The 11945-nt window shown below is 34.9% G+C and overlaps 1 protein-coding gene across 1 annotated transcript; it reads right to left on the bottom strand.

The window, feature by feature from the left end:
- Positions 1 to 862: 862 nt before the first annotated feature.
- Positions 863 to 1477, bottom strand: LOC113774291. Its single transcript, XM_027318843.1, has one exon. It carries the CDS (start codon positions 1475 to 1477, stop codon positions 863 to 865), a length of 615 nt encoding a protein of 204 aa, XP_027174644.1.
- Positions 1478 to 11945: the final 10468 nt, after the last annotated feature.

The following is an 11945-nucleotide window of genomic DNA, read 5'->3' as shown; positions in this document are numbered from 1 at the left end:
CATTGCCGAGTCCACCAAGGTATCGACTTTAGGCAACGGGTAGCAGTCCTTTGGACAGGTTTTGTTTAGGTCGGTGAAGTAGACGCACATTCTCCAGGCCTCCGTGTCCTTCTTGACCATGACCGGATTGGACAATCAAGTAGGGAATTGGACCTCCCGGATTATCTTTGCGGGTAGGAGCTTGTCCACTTCTTCACCTACGGCTCGGCTGCCCTCAGGGCCGAGGTGTCTCTTTTTTTGTTGGACCGGGCGTGCTTGGGGGTCAACATTCAACTCGTGTACCATGAGATGATGCGGGACTCCTTGGACCTCGTCTGCGGCCCAAGCGAAGACATCCCGGTACTATTTGAGAAGATTCACCATATCTTTCTTAATTGGGTCGGGTAGACAGATGCCGACGCGGACCACCTAATCTGCTTTGCGGGGTCCAGGGGAATATCTTCCACTTCATCTCCAGTCTCCAGCCTCTGATCCTTCCCGATTTGTTGAGGATCGATGCAATCGATTGAGAGGATATTGAACCTCTTCTCGACCCTTGTATCGGAGGCCGATGAGAAAGTTGCTTGCAAAGTGGCGAGGTAGCACTCTCGAGTAACGCAAACATCGCTGCTTACCTCGGCAACGCCTGCCGGGGTAGAAAATTTAAAACTCAGGTGATATGTGGAATATACCGCCCGTAGAGCATTAAACGTGGATCGACCCAAGAGCAAGTTGTAAGGAGAGTCGGCCTTGACCACGACGAAATTGACAGGGATGGTTCAACAATGGGGGTGATGCCCTATGGTTCCTGTCAGAGTCACCATCCCTTTAGTATGTACGATGTGTCCCCCGAACCCTACTAGGGGGTTCTAACAGGGGTCATCTACTTCTTGGTCAACTTGAGACTCTCAAAAGTCCGGAGGTACATGATGTCTATCGAACTCCCTGGGTCAACATAGACCTTCTTGACAATGTAATTGTTGGTGAGCACCTCAATCACCAGAGTTTCATGGCTACTCGAGGCAGCAGGGACTTGATCGTTGGGTCCGTAAGAGATCACTTCGGATAGGCTAGAGCTTGACTCGGCCTGATCCGAGTTAGCTTGCCTGTAGGTCCTCGTCCGAGAGTTCTGACTATCCCCTCCCGTCGGACCTCCGGTGATGGTGTTGATGACCCCGACGATGTTCGGTCCATACCCTAGTCCATGACCTAAAGATCCGTCTCCGGGAGGCCTTTTTGTCTCCTTGGGATCCTCAGGGGGTCTACAGCTGCCTCTCAACGTCCGCCGTTTGTCTCGGCCATGATCACCCCGACCATCGCGTCGAGGTTCGTTATGTTGATGACCTCCACCTCGACGGATGAACTGCTTTAAGTGCCCCTGCCTAATAAGGTGCTCGATCTCCCTTTTGAAGTCGTTGTAGTTTTCGGTCTCATGCCCGATGTCTCGATGGTACAAACAGTAAAGGTTAGAGTTCCTCTTGTCTCTGCTCCCGAACATCTTCAGAGGTGCCCTTCCGAGGTTGTTCTGTTCTATCACGGACAATACTCGGGATCGGGTGGTGTTTAAACGGGTTAATTCGGATTCGGAGATGGGTGATTTCCCCTTGGATATCCTGTCAAACACACTTCGGCGATCCCGGTTGGGACTTTAGAAGCTGCCACCAGTGCCTATTTCATTTCGGCCAGTGTCTTTTCCCTTTCGTGGATTGGTTCTTGAGCAGGCGGTTTGGACTTCTTTCTTCATGCGGTTGAGGTCATCGGCATGTATGCCTTTCTCAACCTTCAGCCACAGTTCTTGGAGTGTACGAGGATACTTCTTGTGGATCCCCGTATTGAATACCCCGGCAGCGAGTCCATGGGTAAAAGCAGTGATTGTGACCTACTCGTTGGGATCAGGTATCTGCACACTCTCCTCATGGAACCTCTGGACGTACGACCGAAGTGATTCTTCGGGATTCTATTGCATATTCAACAGATAAGTCGATGTCCTGGTTGTAGGTCAAGAGGATACAAACCGGTGGAGAAATCTCTCTACTAATTCCTCCAGGGTTGAAATGCTCCTAGGTTCTAAACCCCAGAACCATTTTCGAACTGTCTCCTGGAGAAACACTGGAAAAACCCGGCATATGACTGGGTCGGAGATGCAATATAAGCGGAAGGCCGAGATGAAAGCATGGATGTGGTTTTCGGGATCACCTCGGCCATCGTAAGATGGTATCGAGGGGAGTTAAAAGTTGGGGGGAAGCCTCTTCTCGTTGATGTCATCTGTAAAAGGTGGAACTCTCATGTAATTCACCCCGAATCTTCCTAAAGGCCTAGGTTCCTCCTTAGGTCGTCGTCCTAAAAGACCTCGGGAAAAAGCCTTGGTTAGGGAGGCTACCTTAGAGGTAGTCTTGGAGAATGTTCGTTTTGAAGCACTCTGGCTTAGACGCCTCCCATCGGATTCTTCTTCAGATGAATCCTTAGGAGATCCATCTGACTTCCTTTTAGAGGACTAGGCCTTCTGCTTGTCTTGTCTCTTAAGATACCTCCCTAACTCCTCGAAAATGTTAGGGTTCTCGGTTACAAACTCGGCCATACGGGTTATGGTTTCTATGTTTGCAGGCTGAGTTCTTGGAGACTCTTGCCCTTCGGAAATATCTTCTTGTTGAGCTGCGTTACTTTGCTCAGCCCCAATAGTGAGGGCCTTCATGCTCCTAGAACGCGTAAACTTCATTCTCGGATGTTTTTGCGTTCCCACAGACGACGCCATATTCAAGAACACAAACATTAATATATCATGGATGAACTACATTTGTCGGATATGGTCAAGCTACAATGGTCAGACATGGTAGAAGAACATTGTTCAGACATGGCCGAACGATGTTGATTAGACATGGTCCAAAATATGGTTATATCCAAGGTCTTAGATAGCGCTTATATCCAAATTATGGGAGCTGTTATTAATGGATAAGTGAATGAACCATCAAATTTATACCCAGTGACTTGATAATATAAGATAATAATCACCAAATGATTATTGTTATAAAAAACTCATGAGACAATCACTTGGTGATCATCTTTATCAAAAAATCCATGGGATAATCATCAAACGATTCATTTATAACCCACTCAATCCTATAATTATAGGTGCAAGCCATCAAAGGTGGATAATTTGATACTCACTCAATTCTCTACTTCTCTTTTCCTAAAAATATCAATAACTCAAAAACTAACTTGATCATTGGGATGACTCCAAGGATTAAAGCCTAGTCCTTTGACATTTCTTTTGCATATAGGTTATATTCAAGAGCTGACTGGAGGTCAGTTCATCCAACCCCTACATCAGTTTGAACAAGTATAGTTTATCTCATCCCAATAGGTCAGATGGCGGTAATATTCTATCTCATGGGATCTTGATAATTACAATGCTAGCTTGCCATACGCACATCCTAAGTCAGTCTTGTTAAGTACCTAGGTTAGTTCGGCTCGATCAAGCCCCTAGGTCAGTTTGGCTCGATCAAGCACCTAGGTCAGTTCAACCTGACCAAGCATAGTCATCTCAGCAACTCAGCTTATTTGGCTAAACTATTCAAATCAGTTTGGCCAGTAGATTTTTTCTGCTTTTACAATTGGCGCCATTTATGGGAATCGACAGTTGTGCTCTTCCCGTAAATAATAATACATAAAGATCCTACGAGCATACCTTCCAAACTTAAGATCATTTCATCGTGATCAGTAAGAGCAAATGGGAAAGTATTCTCATAATATAATGAGAAGAAAGCAAGAAGATCTTACCAAAAACCTCATTACGAGATAACGAGTTCAGAAGCTCATCACATGGTCAGGAGCTGAAAAAGGAGAAGACCCGACATTGATGAAAATCGAAGAGCTGAGGTCCTCAAAAAACAAACTCTATGCATACAATAACTAGGGAAGAGAATTCAAAAGATAATAAACTATAGAGCTCATTAAAAGATGACAAATTGCTGAACTCATCAAAGGATGACGAACTATAGAGCTCATCACAAGGTGACAAGCTAATCTATGAGAAGAACTCTCACACACTACTGAGATTAACATATAAGCAAACCTCACCACGACAAAATTGATTGTCTAAAATTTTGATGAGCTAAGTTGGCATGGTATTTAGATAATCTGAACTAAGTTATTATAACAACTAGGGATCTAACTAAATTTCTCAACTTAAAGTTTTTTAGATTATTTGTAATGATTTACCTATCTAAGGTTGTCAATTGATAGCTTTGATGAACTCTTGGTTAAAATTATCTACACAAGATAGTATGAGCAATGAGAAATATATGCATAGGTAATAGATCGGATCAATTGTTCTCTTTTTTATAATCTTGCAAGTTTGAAATTGAAATGCCATTGAAATGAATGATGGAACTAAGGGGGGCTAATAGAGGCTAAGTTTTAAAAATTCTAATTCATATTGTTTAAATATTTGTGTAAAATATAAGTTGGCCCTTTTAATTTTTTACAATTTTAGTTTATATTACGAGAGTTTATGTATGTGTGTGTGTGTGTGAATTAACTACATTTGAATTAATTTTTTTCTTAAAAAAGTTATTTATTTTTTACATCCCTTTATAATTAAAGTTAATATTTGATTTTTTTAGATGTCATAGATTTAAATAGATGAAAATTATTTCAAAATGAAATACTTGCAAATGTTATGCATTCGATTTGATAAATTTGCACAAAAGTGTGAACATTTTTGACATTAATCAACTTTTAGTATGAAAAAAGATATTGGTGTTTTAGTTAATTCTGTCAAATTTTGTGGAGTTCGTACTACAAAAAAATGGTTAGTGATACCTGTATTTCTTGAAAGTGAACTTGCTAAATCTTTAAAATATTTCAGTGGGATTACTATGGTATAAGATTCGTTTTGTAATCAGTTGTTTTCTCATTTGTAATCTTACAGATTTGGAATTGACATGCCATTAAATCAATGGGAACCAATGGGAGTTAATGGGAGCCATAGCCCTTCCCCCTAAATTTTAAAAATTTTAATTAATATCATGTAAATATTTGTGTAAAACAAAATTGGCCTTCCTAATTTTTACAATTTTAGTTTATATTATGAGAATATATATATATATATATATATGTGTGTATTTGTGTGAATTAACTACCTTTAAATTAATTTTTTTCTTAAAAAATTTATTTATTTTTTACATCTCTTTATAATTAAAATTAATATTTGATGTTTTCAGATGTCATATATTTAAATAGATGAAAATTATTTTGAACATAACACATAAAAATAATTATGTTAGGAAAAAATTTAGCCCCTCCAGAAAAAAAAAATCTTGGTTTCATCACGGATTGAAATGCTTGTAAGTAGAATTCATCTATGGCAAGAGTATAATACATAGCATTTTTTCACTGTAGTTAATTTGTGTGATGACAAATGAAAATGGGTTAGTGGTCATCAGTTTGTGAATGATTATGAGAATAAAATACATTATGACAATAAGAGATGTAGAATTGTGGAAATTGTAATTCAAACGGGCTCCTAAATTTTGGATATGTGATTTTCGTAGTTGTTAGTTTCTTAAATTAACAATTATTTATTGTTATCAGTGATGTGATAAGTGTTAGTATTGCTATCAGTAACGTAGTAAGTACCAATAGTAAATGTAAGATATGAAACTTGCAGATATCATTTTGCAGGGGTAGTTATCATCTATTAGTTAAAATTTATGAGTTTTGATTTTGTGGATTAGTGGGTCATGTAAATGGAAGAGTGAAGGAATAAGGAGAAGATAAGGATTATTGAATTAAAATAAATCTAAAATTATAATAAAAAGGGATTCAGATTTCTGACACTTGTGAAAACTCCTCGTCAAAAACCTGCCCTCTAATATATATAGACATACATATTTACTAAGCAAAAGCATATAATAATTAATTAATCAATCTTCTTGAAGCAACTACAAAGATTCTTCTTAAATAAAGTATGGCTATGCCATATTTTGCATAATCATTTGCGTATTGCATTGTTACTATAATTCATGTTAATATAAGGCCAAAAAAATCCTGAAATATAAGCTTTTTGTATATATGAAAACAATAATTTCTAACTATAAAAATAAAATAACAACCTATTGTTCAATGGCACATTTGATATTATCCAATACAATATCCAAAACTCTTTACACCAATTTAAGTGTCGTAAAGGCCTTTCTTGATCGAAACCCCATCTATAGGTTTACGTTTAAAAGCAACATACATCAATCATTGTTTCGGGCAGAATTCGCAAAACTCTGTTTCTTGAAGTGCCAACAAACTTCAAAACAGTTCTCATTGTGCCATCCTTAAGGTGATAAAATAGCAAAACCAACAAAGAATGTATCGCATTAGTAGCCAGCAAAACCAAAATCCCAAAGCATTTCCTAATCAAAGAAAAAGAAAGCGAAATATAAACCCATATAGGAATACAATAGTCTTTTTCTTATATTTTTCTAAGTTCTCCCATTCTACAATGTCTTCAATTTAAGGAATTATACTATTCTTACTCCAGAAGCAATATACAAAAGAATTGAGCATAGGAGTGAAAAAAGTGTAAATTTACTTTGATACAAATACCCTACTAACATAGGGCCGAATTTGTAGACTTTTTGGACCAGATTATGAACCTAGCTGAGGCATATCTCCCTCAAAACTAAACTGAAATTCACATAAGAAATCCCATTAGTTATCGTAAATAGAAACTTTTAGACCAAAAAAAGGAAGAAAAGGTATGTCCTGCAATCTTCATCAATTGGATGACAAATGAAAGATAAATGACACCAATGAAATCAAGAAAAATAATCTTTTAGAAAATTCATTATCCTTTGAGCCAAAAAAAAGAAGAAGATAAATTCGAGTTGATCATGAGTATTCTATTGGGTGACAAATGAAATCAAGAAATAGTCATTTGACACTTCTCTTAAAATGGCTCGTCATTGGTCAAATGTGCCTAGCATTCTCATAGAGCAACAATCCACTAACTAACAAAATGCAGCTTTGGATAGTAATATTTCAGAGGATGAGATTTGATCCCATTTGTGGAAGCTAAACATACCAATTAAAGTCAAGACTTTCCTGTGAGATGTTTGAAAAGTATTATACTCATAGCTTTCAAGTTAAATAAAGAGTTAATATTATATATATTAACAGTATATACACTATATTATATATATATTGATAATATATACACTATTATGGTTAGATGAATGTGAAGATGTAAATCACCTTTGTTATACTTCTCATTAACAATCCAAGCTTGGATGATCAATTGCATAACATCAATGATAAGATTGTATTCTGCTTATCAAGTAAAGTCTTGGCTCCTAAGAAGTTTTTGTCACTTGAAAAAGCAAGACATCTATCCAATCAAACACTAGAAGCTAAAACGTGATGATTTAGAAAGAAATGGCTCGAGTAACGTCACGAGAAATACTGATAAACTAATATGAATACCCGTGCTACGCACGAGCTTACGTTATTGAAAGAAATTAAAAGAGAAGGTAAATTTGAAAAATGTTTAAAAAATTATACCAGCATAATTAAAATTTAAGATTTGTCTAACAATAGTTCAAAGTATAACAAAATGTGTAGATCATTCAAGAATTGCGTGTTTACAGAAGATAGATCTTGAAATAATAATAGAAATTTATATTAGAAAATGAATGATATATGGATAGAAATAAATGTAATTGCATGTTTTATTTGATTTCAAAATGAAATATTTACAAACATTATGCATTCGATTTGATAATATTGTACAAAGGTGCGAACATTTTTTACACCAATCAGATTTTAGTATGAAAATTAATATTGATGGTTTAATTAATTCTATTGAATTTTATGGAGTTCGTACTACAAAAAAATGTTTAGCGAGACTTGTATTTCTTGGAAGTGAACTTACTAAATCTTTTTAAAATATTTCAGTGAGATCACTATAGTGTAAAATTCGTTTTGTGATCAGTTATTTTCTTCTTTATAATCTTGCAGGTTTGGAATTAAGACGCTATTGAAATTAATGATAGAACCAATGGGGGCCATAGCCCTCCCCTCCCCTCCCCCCAAGTTTTAAAAATTTTAATTCATATTGTGTAAATATTTGTGTAAAACAAAGTTGACCCTCCTAATTTTTTACAATTTTAGTTTATATTATGAATATATATATGTATATATGTGTGCGTGTATGTGTGAATTAACTACGTTTGAATTAATTTTTTTCTTTAAAAAATTTATTTATTTTTTACATCATTTTATAATTAAAGTTAATATTTGATATTTTTAGATGTCATATATTTAAATAGATGAAAATTATTTCAAAATAAAATACTTACAAACATTATGCATTTGGTTTGACAATTTTGTACAAAGATGCGAACATTTTTTTACATTAATCAATTTTTAGTATGAAAACTAATATTAGTGATTTAATTAATTCTATCGAATTTTGGGGAGTTCATACTACAGAAAAAAATGTTCAGTGAGACTTGTATTTCTTGGAAGTAAATTTGTTGAACCTTTTTAAAATATTTCAGTGGGATCACTATGGTATAAGATTCATTTTGTGATCAGTTGCTTTCTCCTTTGTAATTTTGCAAGTTTGGAATTAAGACGCCATTGAAATCAATGGTGGAATCAATGGGGGCTAATGGGGGCCATAGCCCCCTTCCTCCCCAAAGTTCTTAAAAATTTAATTCATATTGTGTAAATATTTGTGTAAAACAAAGTTAGCCATTTAGTTTATATTATGATAATATATATGTATGTGTGTGTGTGAATTAACTACATTTGAATTAATTTTTTTCTTAAAAAAATGATTTATATTTTACTTCCCTTTATAATTAAAATTAATATTTGATATATTTAGATGTCTTATATTTAAATAGATGAAAAACTATTTTGAGCATAACACATAAAAATAATTATGTTAGAACAAATTTTAGCCCCTCTAGAAAAAAGTCTTGACTTCATTATTGATTGAAATACTTGTAAGTGGAATTCATCCATGGTAAGAGTATGATACATAGTCTTTTTTTCACTATATTTAATTTGTGTGATGACAAATGAAAATGGGATGGGTAAAATAGGTTAGTGATCATCACTTTTGTGAATGATTATGAGAGTAAAATACATTATGATAATAAGATACATAAAATTGCGAAAATTGTAATTCAAATGCGCTCCTAAATTTTGGATGTGTGACTTTCGTAGTTGCGAGTTTCTTAAATTAATAATTAGTTATTCTGAGTTTCTAATATCCGAGAAGTAAGATGGCTTATTCCTATCATGGGATTTCCTATGCGGCATTCCCTCTATAGTTGATGCATGATGACAGTTTATTAAAACGAATAAATATATAATGCAATAATTGGAATATGACCTAAAAGTGCCCCATTTAAATGTCGAAGTAAGCTTGAAATAATGTGCAATATATACGTATTATTAATACAATAACCAAAATTTTTTAAAAAAAAGTGTGTGCACATATAAAGTGCTCCTTTGAGGGGTGAGATTATTATTAAGCACGCATGAAGGCTCTAGGGTGACACTCCCTTTAGACATTGATCTCTTAGACATTGCTGCGTTGCTGCTAGGAGGCAGAGGTAACGGGGAAGAAGAAGAAAGAAAAGAAAAAGGAAAGAAAAAAAAAGAAAAAAAAAAGAGAAAGAGAAAAAAAAAAGAAAAGGAAAAAAAGTTTTTCGCCTTACAAAAAAACTCCTACAAACAAGTTTTTCACCTTATAAAAAAATTTTACAAAATTTTTTCAAAAACTTCTACAGTGCACTACAGTAAAGTTTTAGACAAACTCCCAAAAAACTCAGGTTCCAAACAGGCCCCATGTACTAGAAACAAAACAAAGAATCTATAGTGCAGAATAAAAGTGCAAGTTTTAAAACCTTTTACCAAAAACCAAGCTTAGTTTTGACTCGAGAAAAACACCCAAATACAAGTTTAATTGAGCCCAACTTGGCACCTTCATTGATACGTACCGTCAAATATTACCAAATCTCCAAAAGTATGAATTGTACATTATGGATGCGGTTCGAAGTGCACTATCTTGCACCACCAGACTTCACGGTCAATAATGACTGTAGCACACTGAGCTAGCTTATGAGCAGCTCTATTGCAATGTCTCTCAGCCCAAATAAATGGTTCGAGGCTCCTAACGAATCGAGTCAAATTGAACTTTAGCCTAATCGAGTTGAACTTTGAGTTAATTTTATCAAACTTGAACTCAAATTTGAGCTCGACAAACTACCAATCTAAAGTTCGAGCTTGAGCTCGACTCAAATTCGAGTCAACTTCGAACACGAGTTCGAGCTCAAAAAAATAATTATTTTATTTTTTAAAAAAATGAATAAAATAATATTTTTTTTCTTAATTTTCTCTTAATAAAAAATAAAAAATTAGGGATAGATATATAATTTTATTATTAAAATAAAAAATTATATATATATATATATATATACACACACTCGAGCTCGACTCGAACGGTTTGGTTCGTTTGCAACCCTAAGAGTGGATGCCATCTACCAAAGGAAACACATAGATAATCAAAAACCTCAAATCAATTTCAAGCACTTTATAGTTTATTTTCTCTAGACAAACCAAGTTGAAATTTTGCGTTTTTGATTTAACTTTTGTTACTAGTTTTGTAGAAAGTTGTTTATATGAGCATACTCTATGCACAAAGCTTTACTTTCATGAATCAAAACTCACGTATTTTTTTTTATCAGAAACCTAATCTATCAAATAACATAAAATTAACCTTAAAATTGCTTGTCGACAAAAGTATTTCAACCCAAATATGTTTTCAATTGAACCCGACTCCAAGTTTTAGTTGATAGTTTTTGGCCAATCTAACTACTTAAACATTTTTTTTAATAAGTAGGAGGTTTTACATTCAAAATTTCCTACTTACGATTCCTCCCATCTTACCACTCATCCCAACCCTTCCTAAGCTAACTATATAAACTTGATTAAGTTTAACTTAACCCAACCCAATCTTTTATAATTTCCGGTCAACCTAAATACTTAGACCCATAATATGTTGGATCCTTAATCCAACATTGGACTTATATGTGAATAATTATGTATTGCAAACTGTCAATTAAGGTTAAACCCAATTAAAGTGATCAAATATAGTTTGGGTTTAATGTATCTAATAGGATGTGGGCCCTTTTATGTGTAGAAACTTATGGGCTCCTATTTCAATGATGGGCTGAAATAGGGCTCCAAAGGTAACAGGAATGTTACCTATAAATAGGGTTATGGTCCCCAGGTCACAGGTATCGTTTTAGTTGTCGTATTCCCTAATACCACAAAATACCTCTTCCCTGATATCCCATCGTCAGGAAAGATACCAGAGAGAAACTAAAGGCCTCTCTCAAAGGATCGGTGAATACCTGTTGACCTGGAAGGCCACCCCAAATCTCTAGGGATTCAAGTATCAAGTTTATCAATATGGATTCAGGTACGCTTCCGCTATTTTATCGTTTATTTATTTCTTAATAATCGCCATATAGATCTTGGGTTCAATAGGTGATGGTTTTCACCAGTGGTTAAATTTAGATAACCACCCTTACATAATATACTAGCACTTAGCAGCATATAGCGTCAATTTTTGGAGTTGACTCCGTAGTGCTTAAACGTTTTTAAAAAATTGCATAAATTTATAATATACATTTTTATTTTTAATCCCCCCATAACCTGCCCATTCCCTCCCACCCCAACTACTGGCTGAGGGAATCACTCCCCCAACCAGTCAGCGGGAAAGGACTAGAATATACTATAATGCTTCAGCTATAATATACAATGCTTCAAATGTAAGATTAATGGAACACAAATGAAATTAGCCTTAGATGTTTAAGTTAGCAGTTTAATCACATTAAAATATAATTGATCATCAAGACGTGTTTATAGATCTCAAAATTAAAATTAATTTTTTATTT

Source organism: Coffea eugenioides, chromosome 6 (assembly GCF_003713205.1).
Source record: "Coffea eugenioides isolate CCC68of chromosome 6, Ceug_1.0, whole genome shotgun sequence".
Lineage (NCBI taxonomy): Eukaryota > Viridiplantae > Streptophyta > Magnoliopsida > Gentianales > Rubiaceae > Coffea > Coffea eugenioides.
Note: the sequence above shows the minus strand (reverse complement) of the source record. Positions and strands in the feature narration are given on the sequence as shown.

Bases quoted from the DNA above. Each gene is read 5' to 3' on its own strand.
- LOC113774291 (XM_027318843.1), bottom strand. From the start codon at position 1,477: ATGTTCGGGAGCAGAGACAAGAGGAACTCTAACCTTTACTGTTTGTAC.